This window comes from Canis aureus, chromosome 32 (assembly GCF_053574225.1).
Source record: "Canis aureus isolate CA01 chromosome 32, VMU_Caureus_v.1.0, whole genome shotgun sequence".
Classification (NCBI taxonomy): Eukaryota; Metazoa; Chordata; class Mammalia; order Carnivora; family Canidae; genus Canis; species Canis aureus.
Window position 1 is genome coordinate 16,211,613 of NC_135642.1, and position 24,754 is coordinate 16,236,366.

Here is a 24,754-nt window from a genome sequence, read left to right on the forward strand (position 1 = left end):
AGCAGGACTAGAATTGCAACCCCAGGATCTGCTTTGCCTTAACTCCTAAACTCATGCTCTCCTACTGCTCTTCCAGGTGACCTCTATTTTTATCACCGCTCTCTAGAGCCTTGAAGATTGGAGGGAGTGGGAAGCTCACCTTAAAATTGATTTTATGAAAAAAAAATTTTTTAAAGATTGATTTTATCGCTTTGCCATAGAATTTGATCAGCTTTGCTCTCTGAATTAGGGAGGAATTGAGGTGGGTGTATCCTAAAGGCTTTAGAAAATATGATGGGCTAGAGAATGTTGTCTGTGGTTGTGGCATTGGTACACTGAAAGGATTCAGGATGGATTCATGAGGGCCTCAGGTCTGTTTGAGAGTAAGAGGTGATGGGATCATTTACTAGACAGAAGAGAATACATTAAAATGATGAGATCAGGTCTGAGTTTAAGATGTCTCTGGAACACAACATCGAGGAGTCTTTGAGAAATTATCGTGGTTCTAAGGATCTGGGATATAGCAACTGGAGCTGTAAATTCAGGAGTCATCTGCTTCTTTACTGAGCAGTTTTGCACTCCCACCCCATGAGGCATTTGGGAATGTGTAAGGGGGCCCGGGTTGTCACAACAGCTGAGGGGCAGACTTCATTAGGTTTACAGCACTGTCCTGCTCAACAAAGTATTGTCCTTCCCAAAGTTTCACTGTAGTGGGAAATTGTAGAAGGATAAGCCTGCCTAGGCTGAGTGGGATGTGTAGACTGAGAAGGCAGCAGGTGGAGGACATTACCTTGGAGAGAGCCCCGCACTCAGGGGAAAGGGCAGAAAGCTGTCAGAAGGGTGACCAGGGATGACTAGGCTGCCACAGAGATAACCTCAGCACAGACCCTCCTGGCCCCTCACCACTCCCTGCAGAGAAGGACCCTCAGCACCTCGACAGAGAGCCCCCTGACTTCCATAGAGTATCTCTGTCCTTCCACCCCTTCTGTAAGGCAAATAGGTAAGTGGTTTGGGATTGGGGGTGGGTGGTACTACTAGGGCACCAGGAAGCAACCCGAAAGGCTTTCCAAAGGAACACCAGTTCTCCTTTCTGTGGGAGAACCAGAATGAAACCCAAGATTTCCTGGACATAGATAGCCGGCTGTGGCCATTTTGGCCAACCAGGGTCAGGATCCACTGATAGAAATGGTTGTGCCTCAGGAACTCATGGGAAGGGAGTTATCTGGTGAAAGGCCCATTTCTAAAATCTGAAGCAGGATTTGGAAGGGTTCTGAAGCAGGAAGCCAAGGGTTCAACCCTTTCTAGTGCTGCTATCCCACTTCGGGTAAGCCCAGGGACCAGCCAGCATCCATGGCAGTGGTTTGTGGCAGAAATTTGACCTGAACCTCTTCAAACTCCTGGCATCTTCCACCTGCCAAGGAAGGAAACTTAAGACCTCGCTTCTTTCTGCCTTACGGAGAAGGCAGGATTCCCTCTTCTTCCTTGATTGCTGGGGCTGCAGGGAAGGAAAAATTAAATTCCTTGCCTACTATGTAGCTAGTGATCTCCTCGCCACAGCAAGGGAAGAGCCCTGGCAGCTCCAGTGCTCCCTGGCCTGGGGATTCAGGTCTGCATGGTGTCTTCACTCTGGGCATTTCTAAGTTGAGTGGTAAATCAGAGAGAGTATATGTGTGCACACACAAACGCACAGAGACACACTGACTGGTGGTTTATTTTTTTATAATGAGGAAAACAAAAATTTGAGGGGGGAAACAGAGCTTTTACTTTTCCCTCCCTATTTTAAATAGGGAAAGGAGCAAGGGGCAAGGCAGCCAAACTGATCCGTAAAGAGGCAAACTGCTTGTCAGCAAAAAGTGTCAGCTCAAAGTGCAGCTGGCTGAAGTTCTCTTTAAATGGAAACAGTAATAAAGTTACGAGCCAGGTTGAGGCCCAGAGTGCAGTTTAGTGCCAGCTCTGCTGTTTATAGTTTTGTGAGTCGCCAGATTACTTTCTGCTTCAATTTCCCATCTGTGTGATGGGGATGACAGTAATTCTCACCTCTGGGTTGTGTGAAGACTAGATGGTATCAAGGAACAAGAATTTCATGTCCTGTCAAAGGTTCTAACTGGACCAAGAATCAAATTGACATGAGACAGATTAGCAGGAGAAAATCAAATTTAATAGGTAATATGTACAAAGAATCTACAAATACATGGAAATGGCCAAAGACAGGCAAAATGAGGTATATATGGGATTCTGAATTGAGGAGAAAGGGGCTGGGGTTTGGGACTTCAAAGGGAATGAATGCAATTCACAGGAAGATCAAAGAGTAAATATTTGGTATATTTGGTAAACAAATGTTTGCCCTGACGTATAACTAGATTACTCAGATAAAATTTATCTGTGGCCAAGCCCCTCTAATTTCCATTATTCTTTGTTGTTAAGGGAGGGGTAAAAGTGTCTCCTGAATCCGCAGGACCTTGATTGCCTTCGGATTAAAATAATCAGGGCAGACTGCCCTTGGCCCTTACAATGGGATGGTGCCTGTAACAGGCCTTGCACAGCTAATGACATACGCTAAGGCTAGGGCCTATGGAGAATCAGACATTTACACCATCTCAGTTTAGGGGTGCCTGGCTGGCTGGCTCATTGGGAAGAAGACGGGACTCATGATCTTGGGACCCTGAGTTAAAAGCCCCCCATTGGGTATACAGATTACTTAAAAAGACCTTAAAAATAGTAATAAAAAAATCTTAGCATAAAAAGAGAAAAATCAAAACCTTCAAATACATGGGCATTTTGTGTGTGTGTGTTATGTGGGCAATCTTTAAAAAATTTATTTATTGGAGAGAAAGCACACACTTGAGCAGGGTGAGGGGCAGAGAGAGAGAAGCAGACTATCCCCTGAGCATGTAGCCCTATGCAGGGCTTGATCCTTACTGATGTAGTTTTGGAATTTAGGTGAGGTCGGGAGCCCATGGCCAAGAAAGAATTCTCAGGCATCTTTGGTGTAAAAAGGGTGATCTTATTAAAGCATGGGACAGGACCCGTGGGCAGAAAGAGCTGCTGCACTGAGGTTGTGAGGAATGGCTGATTATATATGCTTGAGAGTTAGGGGTAAGGAAAAAGGGAGGTGTCCAGAAGGACTTTGATATTGCTAAAGAAGACTTTCTGGGTACAGGAGGCCTTGTTTTTGTTAAGCCAAGGTTGTTCCCTCCCACACACACACCCCAGCAAAGCATTAACATTAAGATAGTTGTAAGTTTCCTGGAGGAATGTCACAGGAGTGGGGGGGGGGGGGTAGGTTATGGGGTGTCACCTTGTGCTTTGTCCTCAGCTTCTGCTCCCTCATCACCATGACCCTGAGATCACAACTTGAGCCGAAATACGGAGTCAGATGCTTAACCTACTGAACCACCCAGGTACCCCTCTGTGGACAATTCATAACCAAATTATAATAAATGTAGGCCTGGGCAATAATGTTGTATTTATCTGTATTTGCCAGTTTAATTACTTTGTGCCTCTTAGTTCAGTCTTGAGAAATCCAGAAGTTCCTTTTGATTGGGAAATGAATTCTCTCTTGAGTTCATGAAGTTGGGATATAAAAGTCAAGTGAGTTTTTCTGCACAGAAGCTGCTTTGCGGAGGAGGGCTGAGGGGAGACTTTGTGGGTTTTTTGTTTGTTTGTTTGTTTGTTTGTTTGTTTTTAATGCTCTAGGTTTCACTTGAAAGGTAGAGGGGAACAAAGAGAATTAATGTGGTGAGTGCCTACCAAATTTGGGCATGTGCCATGTACTTTAATTAGTGCTTCACACACTATGCTTGGTGAAACAAATGGCAATTTTATTTATTTTCAACCACAAGCCGATATGTTTGTGTTGCTGCGTTTTGGTGTTGCAGCAAAGTCAAGATGCTTTAAATATTGCTAAATGCTCCTAATCTGTTTTTTTCTGTACATATTGCATCATACATCAGTAGTAGTCCATCGACCACATTGAGTGCATTTCATCTGCCAGTACTCCTGCAAGCTCTGCCAGATTTCAGGCACCCGCATGTGGCCAGGGAGAAGAAAGGAGCAACCCAGCCCCCACTTCCCGGAGGCGGACCACTGGATTCCAGATGGGATATAGTCAGATTTTTGTTTTATGATATAGGGGAGGAAAAATAATTTTCTCCCTGTGCTTCTAGGTTCTTGGCTGAGATCCCTTGTAATAAGAAGCAGATTAACAAGACTATACAAGTTTAATAATGTGTACCTCCTGTATATATGGGAGGTAATGATGAAAATAGTAATTTCAGGGCACTGGGGTGGCTCAGTGGTTTGAGTGGCTGCCTTTGGATCAGGTTATGATCCCAAGGTCCTGGGATGGAGTCCTGCATCAGGCTTCCTGCATGGAGCCTGCTTCTCCTTCTGCCTGTGTCTCTCCCTCTCTGTCTGTGTCTCTCATGAATAAATAAATAAAATCTTTAAAAAAGAAAAAACAGTAATTTCATGAGATGGCCAAAGCTACCACCTTAAATTCCATTTCCACCTAAAAACAAAAGATCTTGGAATGGGGGAAGCCAGTTAGGGAGGTTTTCGGGAAAAGCACAGAAAATAAAAGGTTGTTGCTCAAATTTAAATCTGTGCCTTCTCTCCTGGTGAGAGAGATTGGATCAATCTCTTTTTTCCTGATAGGGAGAGGGAGACACCCTTACAAAAGATTTTCCTTGTAAATGTAAATATCTCTTTCATAAAGTAAGTTCTCAGTTTTCAGAGCTTTTCCTAAATCTGCTGTTTGTTAAAAATGATCTGCCTAAAATAATTCTTTTGCCAAAGAGATATATTTGGGGATGGCAAATTCTGCTCCCCCTAAGGAAAGACCAAGTTAAAGGGAAAATAGGCATTTTAGAATGATGGGTTGATGGGACTCCTGGATGGCTCAGTGGTTGGGGGCCTGCCTTTGTTTGGCTCAGGTCCTGATCCCAGGATGGAGGATCAAGTCCCACATCAGGCTCCCTGTGAGGAGCCTGCTACTCCCTCTGCCTTTGTCTCTGCCTCTCTCTCTCAGTCTGTGTCTCTCATGAATAAATAAATCTTAAAAAAAAAAAAAAAGGGTTGATGAGTTGATGTTAAATTTTAAAGAGCAGAGAAAATGTGTCAGCATCAAGCTTAAACATTAATCAGGCCCCACGAAGATATTTCTTGAGTTTTTGCCCTTTGAGGAGACGTGTTATACCCTAGGTCAAAAAAATTGCTTTGAATCTTTAATAGTTTTTAAAGTAAAATAGTTCTGTTTAATGTAACACATTGAAGATATCCCCTCCTTGCATATGTACTTTACTGTTAAGATTTTGGGATAAGGATGAGGGGATTATTTAATGAGGAAGCATCAACACTGGCAACTCAAGTGGTCCTGAGCATCAAGTCTCTTTCCCAGGTTACTTTTGCCATAGCTGCTAGACCCAGCTAGCTGCATCTCTACCACCAAATTAAAGGGCCCTGATAGGTTTTAAGTAGCAGCTGGATTAAACCTAGAGATTATACCAGAATGAAGAAGTGCAGGCTACTTAACACATTAACACCTGAACTAGATTTATCAGTCAGAGACACTGACAATACAATATAAAGCTCCTTCTGAAAAAGAGAAAATCAGGTAGTAGCAAATAGCTCAAAGAAATACCTCTTCCTTTATCTTAATTATATTTCAGTAATAAAACAAGACCCGAACCAGATGAACAACAGGAAATCAAATCCAGCTATTTCTGCCAACTGCTACGCAAGGACAGTGCCTTTGTCTGCAGGAGGCCTAGAGCCACAAAGCTTAATTTTTTCCACTAAAAGTAGCAGGAACAGTTAATAATACCACAAATAGGATCTTAACGTTTTATGTAATAAGTCCTAGTACTACTAAGAAATGTAGTGAAATACCCCTATTCTGAAGGGAATAACTAAGAGTATGGGAGAAATTGCTCTTTTATTTATGCATTTATTTTAAAGATTTTACTTATTTATTTGAGAGAGAGCTCAAGCAGGGTGGAGAGTTAGAAGCAGACTCCCCACTGAGCAGGGGGCCCCATGAGGTTCCATCCCTGGACCAGGACTCTGGGATCATGACCTGAGCTGAAGGCAGACGCTTAACTGACTGTGCCACCCAGGTGCCCCAAAATTTCTCTTTTAAAATTGCATGACAGAAATTAGGGAGGAGGAGAAATATGTACTCTCCTACTGTAATGACATCCACTTGATAAGTCTTCTGGTGTGGCTGTTAAAGCTGGCAATTTTCTCAAAATCGGATTTACACTGAGGAAGGAATAGGTCCAGATTTTATGAAGTGATGTTTAGCTAAATCATTTTTTAAAATGTAAATGTTTCATTTCCTAGACCTGAACACAGCATTTAATCAATGTTAGTAACACACTAGTGCATCCAGCAAAGCTGAGAGACTTCATATTTTTGCTTAAAGTCCATCTGATAGGTATAATTATATAGTTATATTTGTACATTTTGAATTAGGAGGAAATTAATTTTTTAAAAATTTACTGATTGGGCAGCCCTGGTGGCCCAGTGGTTTAGTGCTGCCTTTGGCCCAGGGTGTGATCCTGGAGACCCGGGATCAAGTCCCACATCAGGCTCCCTGCATGGAGCCTGCTTCTCCCTCTGCCTGTGTCTCTGCCTCTCTGTGTCTGTCATGAATAAATAAATAAAATCTTTTAAAAAAATAAAAAAAAAATTTACTGATTTGTCCCAGTTGAGAATTACAGTCCTTTAACCATCCTGTATGGATCCAGCTCTACAAGCTGGGGAGGCTCAATGGAGAGGATTGCCCACCTTCCCAGACCTGTGAGGACAAGGAAGGCTTTTTAGAGGAGGTGATTGATTCACTGTGTGCTTGTTTCTCACTTGTTCACAGGCCTCTATCCCTGACCTATGCCGAGTGCCAGTCCCAGGAGTACAGCCACCTGTGGGACAGCCCCACCTGGATGTCCCCAGACACTGCAATTCCAACACATCCAAACCTATATTTCCCTGAGTTCCCAGGAGAATTAGCAAGTCACCCCCCCCCCATCTCCTCCCCTTCACTTCCCACCTCCTGAAGAAGGATGAGCCCCTGGGGAAGTGGTTCTGGGGAGGTGAGTGAGCAGCGGGGAGGTGAGTGAGCAGCGGTGTGCTAGGAGTTGCTGGAGGCTTGCAGAGAGCACTGGCTGCATCATGGAGGGGTTAGGACTTTACAGGGCCATGGGGCGCTGGAAATGGATTTGTATTTTAGAAAGACTGTTAGCAGAAGGTGGGGGGTTGGAACCCTGAGAGCTCAGGCTGGAGAGTGGTTCAGTGGGCTTTGGAGGGAGTATTTGACCCTCTACTTTGACCCCAACTTGGCCAGGGCTAATGCAGCTACAACAGAGCCTTTTATGACAAAATGGCCCATCAGGAAACCTTTGGATTTTCCTCCCTTGTTTGAAACATGCTCCAGGGAGGAGGAAAACTGAGGAAGGAAAGCAAAATAAGGTCTCTTGCTCTGTTCTTCTTACATATAGAGGGCAGCCAGCTGTCATCAGGAGACCTGATGGGGAAGTAGGCCGTGGTGGGCTTGGGGGACCTGGGGTAAGGCTGCTCCCAAAGCCCTCACTCTAAGGCATAAAGCTTGGCTTTACACACTTGCCCACAACCAGTAGAGTTGGGCTTAAAACTGCAGAATCCCATTTCCCTTTCTCCCAAATCCCAGCCTTGTAAGGAGGAGGCCAGTTTTCTTAATATTGACATGACAACAAGGGAAATAACTTGTCCAAAAACAATTTTTAAAAGTACCCTTTTCAGGGGGCACTTGCATGGCTTAGTGGTTGAGCATCTGCCTTCGGCTCAGGGCGTGATTCTGGAATCCTGGGATCGAGTCCCACATCGGGCTCCCTGCACAGAGCCTGATTCTCCCTCTGCCTGTGTTGTGTCTCTGCCTCTCTGTGTATCTCATGAATAAACAAAATCTTTAAAAAATAAAAAATACCTTTTTCAAAAGAAGGACAAGGCTGTCCAGAGCAGGTTCTACCATACTGTGAGTTAATGATAAGAAATAGAATTTTGCTTCGATTTCTTTTGTAATAAGAGCTCAGTTATTTACTATGAGTTGGGCACTGTATCTTATGGTTATCCTCATTATACAGAGGAGGAAATTGCAAGAGCAAGGAGCTTATGTAACTACCCCCCCTCCCCCCCCCCAGGCCATGCAATGGGTGGAGGGGAGCCTGGGTTTGCACACAGACAGGCAGTTGCAAACTGAGTTCTTCACCCCTGCTCCCCTTGGGTCATCTATAGGAGGGTAAAGGCATTTTCCCTTGATTTCTCCTCATGTTGAGGCCATTGCTGCACAGGTGGCCATAGAAGAAGGTGGGGGGGGGGGAGGACAGGAGGATATACTTAGGAAACAAACATTTAGGCTGATTTGACAAAATATATTTAGGAAATACAAGATAACATTTAGGATGCAAGAGGCACCAGGAATGATTCCATGCCCCCACAGAGTTTTACCTGAAGTATTTCCCTGATTTTGTGGGGAGGAGGGGGAGTTGGAAGGGATAGAAGGGAGGATATGTATGTGACGTATTTCTGACTTGAAATGAAAAATGCCGGAAAAGTGACATAACTACAGAAAAGAACAGTTAACTCCACTCTCCTTTATCCCTTTGTTACTGTCACTCACAGAGATAAGAAGTCCTGTTCAGGAAACCTTGAAGATGCCTGATAACAAAACTTAGGAGATGAAAGGGCAGTGGGGATAAAAATGAAAGCTGGGGATCTCGGAGGAGCTAAGAAACTGATAGATGAGAAGTAGGATGGATGAAAGAATATCGTCACCGAAATCTGAGACAGAAAAGGAGATTAAGGAAACAGAGGATTTGGACTAACGTCATTTGGAAGAATCACAAATGAAAAGCAAGGTTTTTTTAGTAACTGTGCTGGGATAACCTTTTAAAATAAGAGCTCCACAGCCATGCTTAGGATAACATTTGTAGACTTAAGGGCTCATCTTAACACGGTCTTCTGCTTCTGCGGCATGTCTTCTGCAGAGAGGGGAGTCAGGAGCCAAGCTGAGTTGTCAGGGTGTTTAGAGTAAGCAAGAAAGAGAACGGAGAGGAAAAGGTATTGAAGTTCTACATGTGCCACCTGCTCCAAAGGGAAGACCAGGCTATCCACACAGCACCCTCTAGTGTCTAGAAAGGTGACTGCAGCTTTCCTTGGTGGCAGGGCCAAAGCTGGTCGGCTCTCACCTCCAGCAAATCTTTACTGTAGTCCTCTCCAGTGACCCAGGGCCTCCTTGGTGTGCCCAGCTGTTGCTTTGAGCTTGATTCTTACCCCTCTCTGCCCCTAAATGGGGTATTCAGGGCTGACCTGGTTGAAGGCAGGGATAATGAAGAATAAATTACCTCTTGCTGCTTGAGAAGTTGCCTACTGGTAGCTTTACTGGGGAGGTTTTGGTGATAGTTGGCTATCAGGAGTTGCTCATTTTTAGATGGATTCCCTCCTCCCACCCCCCCCCCCTTCTTTCCTTCCTTCCTTTCACATGTAGCCAGTTTAAATTATTAAGAGCTGAAAAACTGACTGAGCACCTTTTCCCCACATCAGTCTGCTTTGGATATATATAGCTCTACCAGTTTTACCTTAGTACTACCATGGGCAGATCACTAAATCTCCCTGTTCTCCAGTTTCATCTTATGGAAAATGGGATCATAAGAGAAGGTACTATGTAGGGTTGTTGTGAGGATGAACCAAGGTGATGCGTGTACAGCATTTAGCACAGGACCTGGTAGGAGGAAGTTAGTTTTAGCTAATCAGCATTAGCACTGATTCTCTTCAAGCTACTTGAACAGAAAGGCTGGTAATCTGAGATGAGCGAGAACTGCAAACCTTCTTTCCCTGTCTATTATGGAGAGTGGTTAGGTAACAAGTACATGCTCCCCCATGTTTGAGGCAGTGCACTGTGCCTGGTGACTGGAGAGATCGAAGGCATTGTCTTTGGCTTCAGGGTTATTTTGATAGCAAAATAGCCCAGGGGTCATTCATTGCTAACCTATGAAAGCATCTGGGCTTCTATGTGGCTGGAACTGGAGGGTATTATGCAGAGTGAAATAAGTCAATTGGAGAAGGACGATCATATGGTTTCACTCATACATGGAATATAAGAAATAGTGAAAGGGATTACAAGGAGGGGAACTGAGTGGGAAAAATTAGAGAGGGAGACAAACCATAAGAGACTCCTAATTCTGGGAAACAAAGGGTTACAGAAGGGGAGGTAGGTGGGGAGATGGGGTAACTGGGTGACAGGCACTAAGAAGGACACTTGATGGGATGAGGAATGGCAAATTCAATTTGCCACTATATGTTGGCAAATTGAATTTAAATTTAAAAAAAATAAAAAGAGAAAAGAAAAAAAAGAAAGCAAGCATCTGGGGAAGGCTTTCTGAAGGGGACCAGCTTTGGGCAGTGCCCCAGCAGCGTGCTCTGCAGGGGCCCTGCCCCAACCTTCTCTCCACCTTTCTGACTACTCCTTGCATCACCCTGAAAGGAGAAAGGGCATATTCCACCCTTGAGGTGTAGTGGGATGCAGTGAGACAGGCTGGGGAATCAGGTTTAGTACTGGTTCATCCACTCTGGCGGTAAGACTTTGACCAAGTTATTTAATTTCCCAGCTTCGGGTTTCTCATCTGCAAACCATGGGCCATGTGCCATGATGTGTGTAAAGCCAGAACATTGTCTGGCACATAGTTGGTACAGTGAACATTTCACATTCCTTCCTCTTTTGGCTGCCTTCAAAGATTTCATAAAATGCACCCTTGAATTTGGCCACTCACCATCCTTCCTTCTTGTCACCATGAATGTCCTAGCTTGTTGGTAATGGAAAGAAAAGTTGGTTAATGATAATAATAGCTGTGAATGCCAGAATAGCTCATATTGCTTTTTGAACCTGGAGAGTGGCCAAATGCTATGTGTTCCCAAAGGGCCTCTAAAATTCCACATGGGAGGTTTCAGAAGAGGGGACCAAGCACTGATCCGTGTGCTGATGTAAAGGAGAGAGAAACTGCATACACTTTCTCCAACTTGTCTAGAGGTCAAAGCCTTCACATGCAACTACCAGATACCTTCACCCTTCACCCTGTAAGAGCTTCCCAGACCAAACAAATCTGTATCTTAAGAATGTGTTTTTTGAGGAGGGAAGGATCTGATATGGAAGGCCATCCAAACATCCCTTTCTGCCTAGGGGAGCATTTAGTACACTTTATCAGTCCAGGGCAAATTGCACCAGTGGGTGGGAGATGGTGAAGTCAGGAATTCGGGGCAGGGCTGGGGTTGGGGTGACTGGGTGACGGGCACTGAGGGGGGCACTTGACAGGATGAGCACTGGGTGTTATGCTATATGTTGGCATATCGAACTTGAATAAAATATATATAAAAAAAAGGAATTAGGGGCAGCACGATTTAGTGTGGCCCCTCAGGCATCCACTCAGCTGCAATATGGTCTGACCCTGTGTTAATTCTAAGAAGTACTTGAGTGAGAGTCCATGTTGACTAAGCAAATTGAAAATGTTCATAAGAGAAAGTCATTATGCATGCTAACTGGTTTTTCTATTTTATTTCCTTTAGGAGAACTATCCTATCCCAGAACCAGGCCCAAATGGTAGGTCCTTGGGATGCTCAACTTACGTTTTATTGTTTCTTATTACTTATCCTGAAGACACCTGTGCATTGCTTGCTTACCCTCTTTTCCTCCTGTTTATTACTTTGCCTCCAATTAAAAACTATCATTTTGTTAGGCTGTCAACCCAGTCTGTTACCCATGGCATGACTAGATAGATTCAACTTGACTGCTACATGAAATAAATAGTGATAGAATCAGAAGAGTTACCATATCAGACTGCTGACTTGTCCCAGAGTCTTTCTTTTTGAAGCCTTTATTTATTTATTCATGAGAGACCCACAGAGAGAGGCAGAGACATAGGCAGAGGGAGAAGCAGACTCCCTGAAGGGAGCCTGGTGTGGGACTTGATCCCAGGACCCCAGAATCACGACCTGAGCTAAAGGCAGACAGTCAACTACTGAGCCACCCACGCGTCCCTGTCCCAGAGTTTTTGACATAAAATGTCTTTCTGGACCAGAAAGACTTGTTCCTCATTTGACCTAACCTAGAGTTAGGTTACTCTGTGTACTATAAGGTGCTATTTGGGTGGCCAAAGCCTGTCCTAACCCTAGCCCAAGCTTTGAAAATGAGTGAGTCTACAGAACTTAATCTCTTCATTAAAGAAGAGGACGTCACCATAGGGAGACTAGGACCTTCTGTTCAGTGGGAATGGGAGGGGCCTCATGGATCGCTGCCCCATGGCCCTAATCAACCAGGCACAGACAGTGGGTGAACGTTCCTGTCACCTTTGTTCTAGTCCTTTGGCTTCTCACTGGGTGAGCCTGTAAGACCCAGCTGACAAGCACATTTCCTGGGGTGGTATCTGTACCTGGGAAAGTCATGCCCCCTGCTGGCTAAGGCAGATGCCTACTGAAAATTTTCCAGTACCTCCCATCCCTGGAGTGTTCCACTTCATAATCTGCAGTGAGGCTGAGAGCAAGAAGAAGAGTGTCTATAGATAACTCATCTCATATGCAGCCACTCAGGCCTCCTTCCTGCCCTTGGTGAGTTGGGGATGTGTTTTCCTACCTTACCCCAGAACTGTAGTTTCTGTGTGAACATCAGATTGAAGGCAGCTTTCCTGAAGCCTCCAGAGCTTTGCTACTCAAAGGTCAGTTGAGTTATTGGTTTATAGTGATAAGAACACAGACAATAGCTGTTTCTATCAGAATTTAGCATGTAATGCATATTTAGGGCTTAAGGGTTTTCACCAAGATAACATGTTCAGAGAAGTGAAAGAGGCCCCTCACTGTGTCCTGAAAAGTTGGTATTGATTCTAGAAGTAACCAAACAAGAGCTCTCTTGGACTCAAAGCACCCTGGTACTGTTTCTCTCTCTGACACAGCGTTCTGTTCTTACTTTCTTGTCTCTTGCTGTCCTTGGGTTGGAAGGGGAAACGATGGTAAATTCAGCTAGCCTTCTAGCAAGTCAAATTTAATCTCTTATTACAAATTGGTAACTTTAAGAGAGGAAACTCCTATAATCTTCTCTACTTTTGATCAGTCTTCACCCTGCCATTTCCTACTTTGTCACCAAGGCCAAGGACAGAGAAGGTTCTACAGAACCACACCTGGTGGATTGGTAGGTGATTTGTGGTGAGGGCAGGGTGTAAGACACTGAATACACGGCAGAGCTTTAGGTCTCTTTGTCTTTCTAAGGTAGTGCTTTTTCTCAGGGAGAGATTTGCACCATGGTCACCTTAGTCAGCCTAGACCAGTAATCCTTTAGCACTTACTTTAGCACAGGGGCTCAGTAGCATCATTATCTTTAACTTGGAAAACTGACAACAACAATACCAACAAATCTCACTTATTCAAACCTGTGAAGGGGAAATACCAGTTGAAATCTTTGGATGGTTTAAATGAAAGCTGCACTTTTAAACAAAACAGACATGAAGAATGCAGTCAGATAGCTGACAAAGTGTTGCCAAGCCTAGATTTTGCAGCCTTTCTCTCATGATAGATAAGAATCAGGCATAGCAGATTGTGTGGAAACAGTTATCTCCTATAAAACAGTTTTTCCCTTACATGGTTGTTACATTTTTTCCTATTAATAATATCTTGTTTATGCAGTATATTAGACTTTTCCAGAGCAATGGAACCAAGAAAGAGAGAAATAAAGAGATTTATTATATATATTTATTTATACATAGTTTTATTATACATGTCTATATAGAGAAGGCTGAGGGAAATTTATTTTAAGGAATTGGCTCCTGTGATTGTGAGGACTGGCAAATCTGAAATTTGTAGAACTCACCCGTAGGCTGGAAGTTCAGGTAAAAGTTGATGCTTCAGTCTTAGAGAATTCCTTCTTCAGAAAACCTCAGTCTTTTTCTCCTAGGGCCTTCAACTGATTGGATGGGGCCCACCTACATTAGGCAGAATAATCTGCTTTATTCGGGGTTTACTGATTTATATGTTAATTGCATCTAAAAAAAAACCTCACAGCAACAACTACTGTTTTGGGAGTTTTGTTTGTTTTTAAGATATTTTATTTACTTTATTTAAGAGAGAACAAGAGAGAACACGGGGAGTGGGAGGGGCAGAGGGAGAAAGAGAAGAGAAGCAGACTCCCCCTGAGCAGGGAACCTGATATGGGGCTTGATCCCAGGACCCCAAGATCATGACCTGAGCTGAAGGCAAACGTTAAACCGACAGAGCCATCCAGGTGCCCCAACAACTACTGTTTGATTAAACAACTGAGCACCATAACTTAGCTGAGTTGACACAAAATTAATCATCAAGTACAATTATTTTGCTCTATGGAAGCTTTCTTGGCACAAGTCTTAATTGGTATCACTGTTTAGCTTGTCTTCCTCTGTGGTCTAAATACTGTACCAGGCCTTTGAAACCAAGCCCGCTTCCTATCCGGTGGGAAAACATGGTGGTGCCTCCGACTGTAGAGGAGTCATTCTTTCCCTCACTTGTTTTCTCCTTCCTCTTATCAGAAGTACTGCTGAAGATGCATTCCGTCGGAATCTGTGGCTCAGATGTCCACTACTGGCAGCATGGTCGAATTGGGGATTTTATTGTGAAAAAGCCAATGGTGCTGGGGCATGAAGCTTCAGGAACAGTCGTAAAAGTGGGATCACTGGTAAAGCACCTAAAATCAGGTCAGCAAAATCTTTCAACTGATTTATTTATTCCTCAACACAAATGAATTTCTGTGTGTACTTTCTTGGGGCCAGGCCCTCTAAAACCCTGGGGGTTAAGACAGTGAACAAGACAGTCTCAGTTTCTACACAAATGAATTGTACCTTACACAGAGGAAGACAGGTCTGGGACACACATACAGTGACTTACTTACAATTGTATTGAGGACAACAGAAAAGAATAGTGGCATGATCAGTGTGTTCTAAACAGATTCCTGTCTATTCCTCCTTGGCCAACACCCTTAGCTCGGCAGCTAAGGAATAAGCCAAGCAAAGGGGTAGGGAAAATGTTCCAGGCATAGGAACCACAAACAGCTTTCACATGCTGAGAACCAGGGTTTTTGATACAGTCTTTGATCTTATTGGATGACTGGAAAACCACCAGTATTTTTCTAGATTTGCTTACTTCATTCTCTTGGAGGGAGGAATTCTCAGCTGAGGCAGCCTGTGATGTTCCCCAATACACTGAATTAAATACAAGCTGTGTGACACAGCCAGCTATTGAACTTATCCTTCCTTTGTGGACGAGGCCACTGTACAGCCCGGAGATGACATCAGATTATTTGGAGAAGGTTGGCAGGAGATGCCATTCTGTATTAGTTATAATGTTCTCTGAGCACAGCTACATGGAGAGGAACTGTCCAGCCCTGAAGAAGCTGGTCTCGTGTTTCGTTTAGGAATGTTGTTGGGCCCTCCATTCATCATGACTGGAAGTTGAGGAAGCCCCTGAGATTCTGTGCAGTTATCTCAAAGTGTAAGATTCATAGTTTCCAATTCCAATAGCCACTGATTGGTTCTTACCTGTGGGATGAGATCTCTAAATATTAATCACAACAGAATGAGGTTCTGTAAATTATAATAAGCATTTAGTCAGCATCTACAATGGGTCTAACCTTGTGCCAGGTGCTTTGAGGGATACAGAAAATTGAGAAGATACAATCCCTGGATACTTTGATCTAGGTTGGGGAGACCAGACATCAGGACATACATAAATACCAGTAATTAGAGAATAAGACCATAGTGTGTTATCAGGTATGAAAAAGAATAGGCTCTAACAATTCAAAAAAAGGGAATTTGTTGTGGACAGAGGTGTTTAAAGAAGGTTCATGGAGGAGATAGGTCTTTGGGTTGGACATTTAACTAATAATTATAGGAAGAAGAAAGCAGCTAATATTCATTGATTTACTATTTGTTGGTCTCCATGTTAAATACTTACATGTATAATTATGAATTTCATTGTTGAAACAACTCTGAGGTAGGCATTATTTCCTTCCTTAACAAATGAAGAAAGTGAAACCTGGTGATTGTCCAGGGTCACATACCAGCGAGTCTCAAGCTAGGGTGCTGGCCTTGGTCTTTCTGACTCTAAAGCAAATGCTCAAAACCACTGGGCTATCCAGCAGCTGGAGACCCAAGAACAGTTTTGTATTGGAGTTAATGAAGAGGTCAGAAGTGAATATTATAGTTAAGAGGAACAGAGCAATAAATTTACAGAGGCAAGTGTAACATATCTGGGGTGCTAATAATTCTGTGCTGTTCAGGGTAAAAATTCTGTGTTGGGAGTTAGCAATGATGTTAAAAATGCATAATCTGTATAAAGTTGCTCATTAAAAAGCACCATACAACTGTGAGTTATTACATTATAATGTAATCATTAGAAGATAAAACTGAGGCATACAAAACTCTAGCTGCTTGTGAAGGATCTTGAGTGCCAGGTTGAAGAAGTCATTGTCATTGGTAGAACATAATTTGGAGGAAGGGCTGCAGAGAAAGTAGAGAAGGATGGGAGGAAGAGACACATACAGGTGGAGTAACACACTGGTGGTTGCAAGGATTTCCATGGATCCTTTTTATTTTTCCTTTCCTTTTAGAACACAAAATTTTTATTGAGGTGTTTTACATGCTGATTTGGACGGAAAGGTCTAATTGACTAGTCTAGAAAGAAGAAAAGCACTAAGTAGTTCTTAATGTTTGTCTATAAAATTTTAACATAAATCTCAATCAATAAATCTAAGGCATGGAAAAATTCCTGACTTACTACGATCTGGCTATCTATCTTAATAGTTTGAATTTCATGTACAATAACACCAGCTCAGATACTTATAATAATAACTACAATAAAAAGGGATAGTACTATTTACATTACTACTACTACCATCACTGCCACCACTACTTTTAATAGGCACTAACTACATACCAGGAGTCTGCACTGTTCTGTAGGTACTTTTAACACAAAAGACATAAAAATAACATGTCTGTTTAGTAAAGGGCAAATCTTCCACGGATGACACACATCAGGTTAAGGAGGGCCTACCTCTACTCATGCACCCCTCTGGGGGTGGGGGTGAGGATTGACTGGGAAACGACACAGAGGAAGGACATTTCCATGGTAGTGGTTATGTTTGTATCATGATAGGGGTTTATATTACACAGGTGAGTGCATTTATCAGAATTCATCTAGTGATCCATGTGAGTGTGTTTTTTTGACCAACACCTAAATTTTACCTTAAAAAAGAACCATAGACAAGTATCGAACTCTAGTTAATGATATGCAAGCTGAAGTATTTATACATGGAATATACTAATGACTACAATCTACTTGGAAATGCATCAGGAAAGAAGATAGGTCAATGGATAGTTGGGATGGATGGGTGGGTGGTTATGGGATGAAGCAAATTAGTTACATATTAATTGAAGAATCAAAATGGAGGATATCTGGGTGTTGACTGTATAATTCTTTCAACTTTAATGTATGTTTGAAAATTTCCATAATGAAAAGATAGAAGAGCAATTCTGAGGCTGGGTTTCCAAGCAGGCATAGTGAGACAGGAGTAGTACACTCCTTCACAAGCCTGAATGTTATTCTCCACTCCATCTGAGTCTCAGACCTCTGTGGGTTATTTGGCCAAGCAGGTCTGCTAACCCAGAAATCAATTAATTCCTAGTTATTGTCTACCTACAACCAGACTGAACATAAGACATGCCATAATTGTGGCTCTTGTGTTTGTAAAGGCCTTGCCCTAAATTTTTAAAGCAGGTGAAGGAAAAAAAGTCTGCATACTCCACACAGCAGGGTGAGATGAGCCCCAGCTTGCCTTAGAGATAGGGCTGGTTCTCTGTTTCCCAAGTTGGGAAGTGATTGTGGAGCTGAGGGGTAAAAGGGTAGGTCAAACCAGTCCGTGGAGAAGTATGCTTGGTCATTTCTTCCCAGAGTGTGAGTCTGTGCTGCATCTCCAGTTTTCTGTGGCAGTTCTAACGGGTTGGGTTTGTCTAGGGTGCCCTGGATCCCAGGGAGGAGGGTGGCTCACTGGGCCAGATTCCTCTGCTGGCATCTGCCCAGGAGCATTTGCCCCTTCACAGAAGCTCTGTTCCTGCTCGTGTTTTCCTCTCCAGGGGATCGTGTTGCCATCGAGCCTGGTGCTCTGCGAGAAATGGATGAATTCTGCAAGATTGGCCGGTACAATCTGTCACCATCTATCTTCTTCTGTGCCACACCCCCTGATGATGGGAACCTCTGCCAGTTTTATAAGCACAACGCTGACTTCTGCTACAAGTTAGTGCCCGAGGCCTGGCTGGGCCACCTGGGACCTCTCCCCCTCCGTTTGGTTGGGGTTCTTTCTTCTAGTTTCCAGTGGTGATTTCTTTGTTCTTCTCCGCTTGTAATTCTGGACATGAAGCATCCCCTCGACGGACCCTTCTTGGTGGCACTGAGAGAAGGTAGCTGGCCTAGGGCTGAGACTGACTCACAGTCCTCGGTTTAGTCTTTGAGCTGAAGCTCCCCTTGCCTGGAGCAATGATAGGGAATTGTTGGTGGCCTCACTCACTCCTTCCTCTCCAGCCAGCCTGCAGATAACTCCCTGGGGCTCGTCCTCCATTACTGGTTTCCAAGGCAGTGCCCAGGAGAGAGAACTTAAATTATAGCAATGAGCCTGATTGTAACACCAGTAACAGCAGCCCCTGGGGTTTACTGGGGAGGCATGGCTTGTAGCCAGTGCCTGAGCTTTGGGACCCTGGATCACTCCCTCCTAGTGAGTGACTTTGGGGAAATGATGTCAACTTTCTGCTGCTTGGGTCTCATTTCACCTGAAGACTCAATGAGGCAATGCATGTGGAGTCACAGTTATTAGTACTCCGTGCCTGGCCTTGTGCTGATCAGCGCTCTGCATGTCTTATCTTACTTAACCTTCATAAGAACAATGATAATGTGGGTACCAGTGTGGCAGGTTTGTGCAAGGGTGCAGAGGCCCTGTTGAAGGAGGCTAATTGGGGTACAAGCAGAGCCAGGAGTCAAGCTAGGGCAGCTGTGAGTCTTTTTTTTTTTTTTTTTTTGAGTCTTAATTAAGTTCCTGCCCTGTGCTCATCACCCTACCTCTACTCTGGAAATGGTTTTGAGGGTAAGAACTTGCATCTGGCAGAAGCAAAGTGTTGCACTTTCTGCATGGGTCCCCCTGCCTGGAACTCTAGGTGCCGATGTGCCACTTTCCTTCTGACCTTTGGATTGGTGTGCTTTCCTCCCATCCCAGGCTGGCCAGGATGGGGCTCCTCTGAAGGAGGCCAGGAGCCAGTCACAGGGGCAGTGTGATGGATCTGAGTTTTCTAGTGCCCACTGGAAGCCTTGAGAGGAGTCACAGACCTGAACTCGTGATGAGTTTAAGTCAACAACTAACTGCTCGAGAAGAAAGCAGGTTACGTGGGTCAAGTCTGCCTTTCAGCAGGTAGTTCTTGAACCAGCCTACTTTGTCTGGGTCCTTTCCAAGTTAAAGCGCCAAACAAGGTTTTCATGAAAGGCAGAAAAGCAAAATGGTAAAGTCGCAAGACTAATCACTGGTCTCTGCCATTTACCAACTGTGTGACCTTCAGCAAATTACTGAAACTTGGTAACCTCAATATCCTTGCTAGTAAAATAGAGATGATAATAGCACCAATGTGATAAAATGCATAGAAAAAATTGGTAGAATTCCATGAGAAAAGCATACCAAGTACTCAAGATGAGGCCTGGAGCATAGTAGGTGCTCAATAAATGATGCCATGAGATGTCATAGCCATGGCCTTGTGTCTGGGGTACAGGTTAGCTCTGAAAGGAAGCCTGGCACTGGGGCTGGGGGCGGAGTTTATAGGGCATGGTGGGGAGGGGGGTGTTCTTTTGGTGATTGTTAATGGGAGGGCTGAACAGGGCCCCTAGGGGAACATGCAGTCCCCCACTTCTCCTTTCCTCTCATGTTCTTTCTGCTCGGGTCCACACACCAGCCCTGGACCCACACCCACCTCTCTGTTTTTTTTGTGAGGAATCCTCTACTGCCACAACCTCTTTATTTTCCTACCCACCTTATTTTCTTTTTATCTTCCTGCTTCCCCCTTGGCTTCTTGATCATCCTCTAACCTTGTGCTGTTCCCTCAACTCTATTGTGAAAACCACCAAGTTGTCTTATTCTCTAGTGTTTAAAGTCATGAATGATTGGAGCCGGGAAGAAACTTAGAGTGCTCTCCTCTCCCTTCTCCCTCAATCCGCCCCCCCCAACAAGGTCGGGGAAGGAGGACCCAGTAACTCTCCGAAGGTCAGTGGTAAAGGCGCTGCGCCCAGGTCTCTGCCTGGTGCCTCTGTCTCATCAGAATAATCTCTCCATAACAATCTTCCATCATTGCCATCCCCAATCCCATTTTTCCTGGGTGTTCTCCTGCCAAGGGGAAATCAGAGCAAAGGTGAGAGGAGTGCACCAATGCCCACCCTCAGTTCAGAGCCCATACAAGCTTCGGGGGAGTCCCAGATGTGAGGGGGCAGGCAAGTCTGAGAGAGGGTGGGGGCAGTTCCTTGAGAGAGTTTGGGAGTCTTCGTTGTTTCACTTCAAATTTTTGTTCCTTTTATAGAGTCAATGGGGAAGGTGGTGTGGGTAGAAGTGGTGATGATGGCCATTGGAGCAAGAGAGGATTGAAGGGATTGTGGGAGAGAAGCAGAGGGGTGGGGGAGGAGAAGATGGGACCGCAGGGCAGGCCCACTGCGGACCTTGTTGTTCTGTGGAATAGCATGAGCAGTGACACATCATCGAAGTGAGCACTTGGCCTGGCTGCCACTTTTCTGTCTTTTTGGGACTTGAGGAATTTTATGTTCTAGCATGTGGAGGTTTGGGGCACATGAATAAAAATCCTGGACAATGAGGACCAAGCAGAAATGAGTTATTATCCACAGAGCTACTTGTACCAGAAGGCAGCTTAATATGGGGCAGGCGGGATGTGGAACGAGGAGACCTGGCTTCAAGTGTGGCTGTTCTGCTCAATTAGCCTTGTAACCTTGGGCAAGTCTCTGAATGTCATTGGGTTTCCATTTCCTCTTCTGTAGAATAAAGGCAAAAATAAAGCCTGCCCTTCCTGCCTGACAAGGTCATGTTGAAGATCAAATCCGATAATGGATGAGAAAGCCCTCTAATCTGTAAAGCCTTATGCAAATGTTTGCTGTCATCACGGTGGGGTTGTTAATAGGGTCAAGCCAACTCAGTGAAAACCAAGAATCCTGTGGTGAAGGTGACACAGCATTTAATCAACTGCTTAGAAGTCAAGCTCTCTCTCATGACCCGTCCAGGGACAGCCAAGCAGCTGCTGCCATCAGATGTGGTTCTTCTGGAACATTTCATACAGGGGACAACAGAGTGATGCCAGCTTCTAAATCCTTGTTTTGCAAAGCTGCTGGTATTTGGGATTGTTTGCTGAAGTGAAACCAGAAAGGCCATACATAAATTTGAGAAGCAGATGAGATGTTGGCATATGGTTATATTACCCTCTTGTTAGGTGAACTTCTCATTTATTAATGACAGCCACACCATACCTTGTCTCAGATAACCTGTTGAAGAAAACCTAATGTGTTCACATTCACTGAAGTGATTTGTCCAAAGAAAACCATTTTAAGAGCCAGGCAGTATGGCAGGGTTTCTGGAATCAGATATATATTGTTTTCATTTCAAACTCTGAGCCTCTCACTAGTTTTGAACCTTTGGAGCAAGTCATTTCATTCTCTAAGGCTTTCTTTCCTTGTCTATGAAATGAGAATTTGAGAACCTACCCCAGAACTCTTCCAAGGATTCACATGAATGAATATATGTAAAATTCTTAGCATGTTGCTAGGCACATAAATAAGTGCTCAGTAAGTATTAACTCTTGTTATTAATAACCCAGAGGGACTAACTGAGTGTGTTGAATGATACTGCAGGCTTCCTGACAATGTCACCTATGAAGAAGGGGCCCTGATTGAGCCACTGTCTGTGGGGATCCATGCCTGTCGGCGAGCTGGAATCACCCTGGGGAACAAGGTCTTAGTGTGTGGAGCTGGTAAGTCACAGATGGCACCGTGGTTATAAGTTCATTAAAGGAAAATATGGAGATCTCTCTGCCCATCTCACTCCCCCTCCCAATTGCTGAAATTGTTCCTAGAATCTTTCTGGGTAGGGGAGGATTACAGTGTCCCCTTCCCTCAGTGATCAGCACTTTGCTAAAATAAACTATCTGCAGATATAATAGTAACTCAGGTTATTTCCTAGGCAACATAATCCTTTGGTTCATGTAATGAATGTAATTTGGAATTATTTATTAACTTGACACTAGGGAAATATTTTGGATAGTAAAGGGAAGGGCAACTTTTAGAACTTTCAAATCATGCCAGAGCAATGATCTCCTGGTCCATCCAGGAATAAGGTGGGTCCTGCTCATGGTCTCTGGAAGGAATGGAGTCTGGTCCACCGTGAGCCAGCACTCTGCTTGTTGGGGTTGCAACTGGCTGCCTTCTGTCCTCCTTTGCTTCCAGCCACCTGAACAAACCCTAGCAGCCTCACACTGAACCATTTTAGGTGTCTAATACTAGTGACACAGACAGCGTGCTCTTACTCCTTGTGGATGTGATTTGGTGTTTTCATACACCTTTTGGGGGTGTGTGTATATAATTGGCATATAATGTTACATTAGTTTCAGGTGTACAACATAATGATTTGATATTTGTGTGTATTGCAAAATGATCACCACAATTAGTCTAATTAACATCTGTCACTATACATGGTTACAAAATTTTTTTTTTCTTGACAATGAGAACTTTTTAAGATCTACTCTCAGCAACTGTCAAATATGCAATATGGTATTATTAACTATAATCACTACATTGTATATTATATCCCCATGATTTATTTATTTTATAACTGGCAGTTTGACTTTTTGACCCTCTTCCTCCATTTCTCTCACCTCTCACCACCCATCCTCTGGCAGTAAGTCTCTACTCTGTATCTGTGAGCTTCATTGTTTCATTTTGTTTTGTTTAGATTCCACATAAAAGTGAGATCATGCAGTATTTGTCTTTGTGTGTTTCATTTATTACACTTAGCATAGTGCCCTCAAAGTCCATCCATGTTGTCACAAACGGCAAGGTTTTCCTTTGTGGCTGAATAATATTCCACTGTGTACATACATACCACATTTTCTTTGTATGTTCATCCATGGAGGGACAATTAAGTTGTTTCCATATCTTGGCTATTGTAAATAATGGTGCAATGAACATGAGGGTGCATTTATCTTTTTGAGTTAGTGTTTTTCCATTTCCTTCAAATAAATATCCAGAAATGGAATTATTGGATCATATGGTAGTTCTATTTTTAATTTTGTGAAGAATCTCCATATTGTTATATGTGTTTTGGATATTAAACCCTTAATCAGATATATGATTTGCAAATATTTTCTCTTATTTTGGTAGGTTGCCTCTTTCATTTTGTTGATGGTTTTCTTGGCTGTGTGGAAGCTTTTTAGTTTGATGTGGTCTCGCATGTTTATTTTTGCTTTTATTAGAAAACGTTTGCCTTTAGTGTCAAATCCAAAAAATCGTGTTGAGGCTGATGTCAAGGAGCCTATGGCCTATGTTCTCTTCTAGGAGTTTTATGGTTTTAGGTCTTGACGTTCAAGTCTTTAATCCATTTTGAGTTAGTCCTCATACACATCTTCATTACTGATTTTGACATGGCCAAATAAGTGACTGCAGGGTTTTCCAAGAGAGGTGGTGGGCATAGAACAGACTTGCCTCAATGAGCTAACAGAGTATAGTATTCAGGTGATATATATCTTTCAAATCTGCATAAGTAATACCTTATTGACATAGAAAAAAAAGTCACATATCCCACATGTATACATACATGCAGAGAAATTCACCCCTAGTTCCATCACCTATCAGCCAGAGAGAATCACTGTAAATATTTTGATGTAGAATCTTTCAGTTTTTTTTTTTTTTAATGAGATCATGCTTAACCTACTTTTTTACCTACTCATTTTTTTTTTTAAAGAGAAATCACTATGTTATGAACATCTTTCCATGACACTAGAGAGAACAGGACAATGTATCCAGACCTTGTAAGACATCTTATTCTCTTAACAAATATGTTTCCTTGAGCCCTCTGGTTCTTTGACATTATCCCCAAGCAGTGTCCAAGAGTAAATGGAAAATTTCTAGCTCTGAGGTCTGAGAGAATTAGTGGAGCTCAGCACTAGGAGCAAAATTTCATGTAGAGAACAGTTCTTTGTGCATTCACTTATGCGTTCAAATAGTTGTTAGGTTCTCACTATGTGTCAGGCACAGGGATAGATAGATGATAGAGGTTCACAAAAGATGTGGTTCATGTCTATGGGCAAGGGGGAGAGCTGATGTTTAATATTTCACAAACATCTCCCATTTCCTTCTTTATTTAGGGCCGATTGGACTGGTCACTCTGATTGTGGCCAAGGCAATGGGTGCAGGTCAAGTGCTGGTGACTGGTAAGAAGGTTTTCTTTTTAAATCTCCTTGAAGAGGGAGGCCCCTGATTGGCTCATTCAGTTTAGTATCTGCCTTCAGCTCAGTTCATGATCTCAGGATCCTGGGATCGAGCCCCACATTGGGCTTACTGCTCAGTAGGGACTCTACTTCTCCCTCTCTCTCTGCCACTCCCCCTGCTTATGTGCTCTCTCTCTTTCTCTCTCTCTCTCAAAAAAAGTCTCTTTGAA

General features: G+C 43.5%; 1 protein-coding gene across 1 annotated transcript in view; it reads left to right on the top strand.

The window, feature by feature from the left end:
* SORD (sorbitol dehydrogenase) overlaps positions 1–24,754 on the top strand; it is a 33,687-nt gene that overhangs the window by 2,075 nt on the left and 6,858 nt on the right. Inside the window, exons 2-6 of the mRNA XM_077880926.1 lie at positions 11,572–11,605; positions 14,553–14,717; positions 18,150–18,309; positions 21,955–22,073; positions 24,462–24,527. Of these exons, the coding sequence (XP_077737052.1) occupies positions 11,572–11,605; positions 14,553–14,717; positions 18,150–18,309; positions 21,955–22,073; positions 24,462–24,527 (544 nt within the window). The remainder of the gene's footprint in view (positions 1–11,571; positions 11,606–14,552; positions 14,718–18,149; positions 18,310–21,954; positions 22,074–24,461; positions 24,528–24,754) is intronic.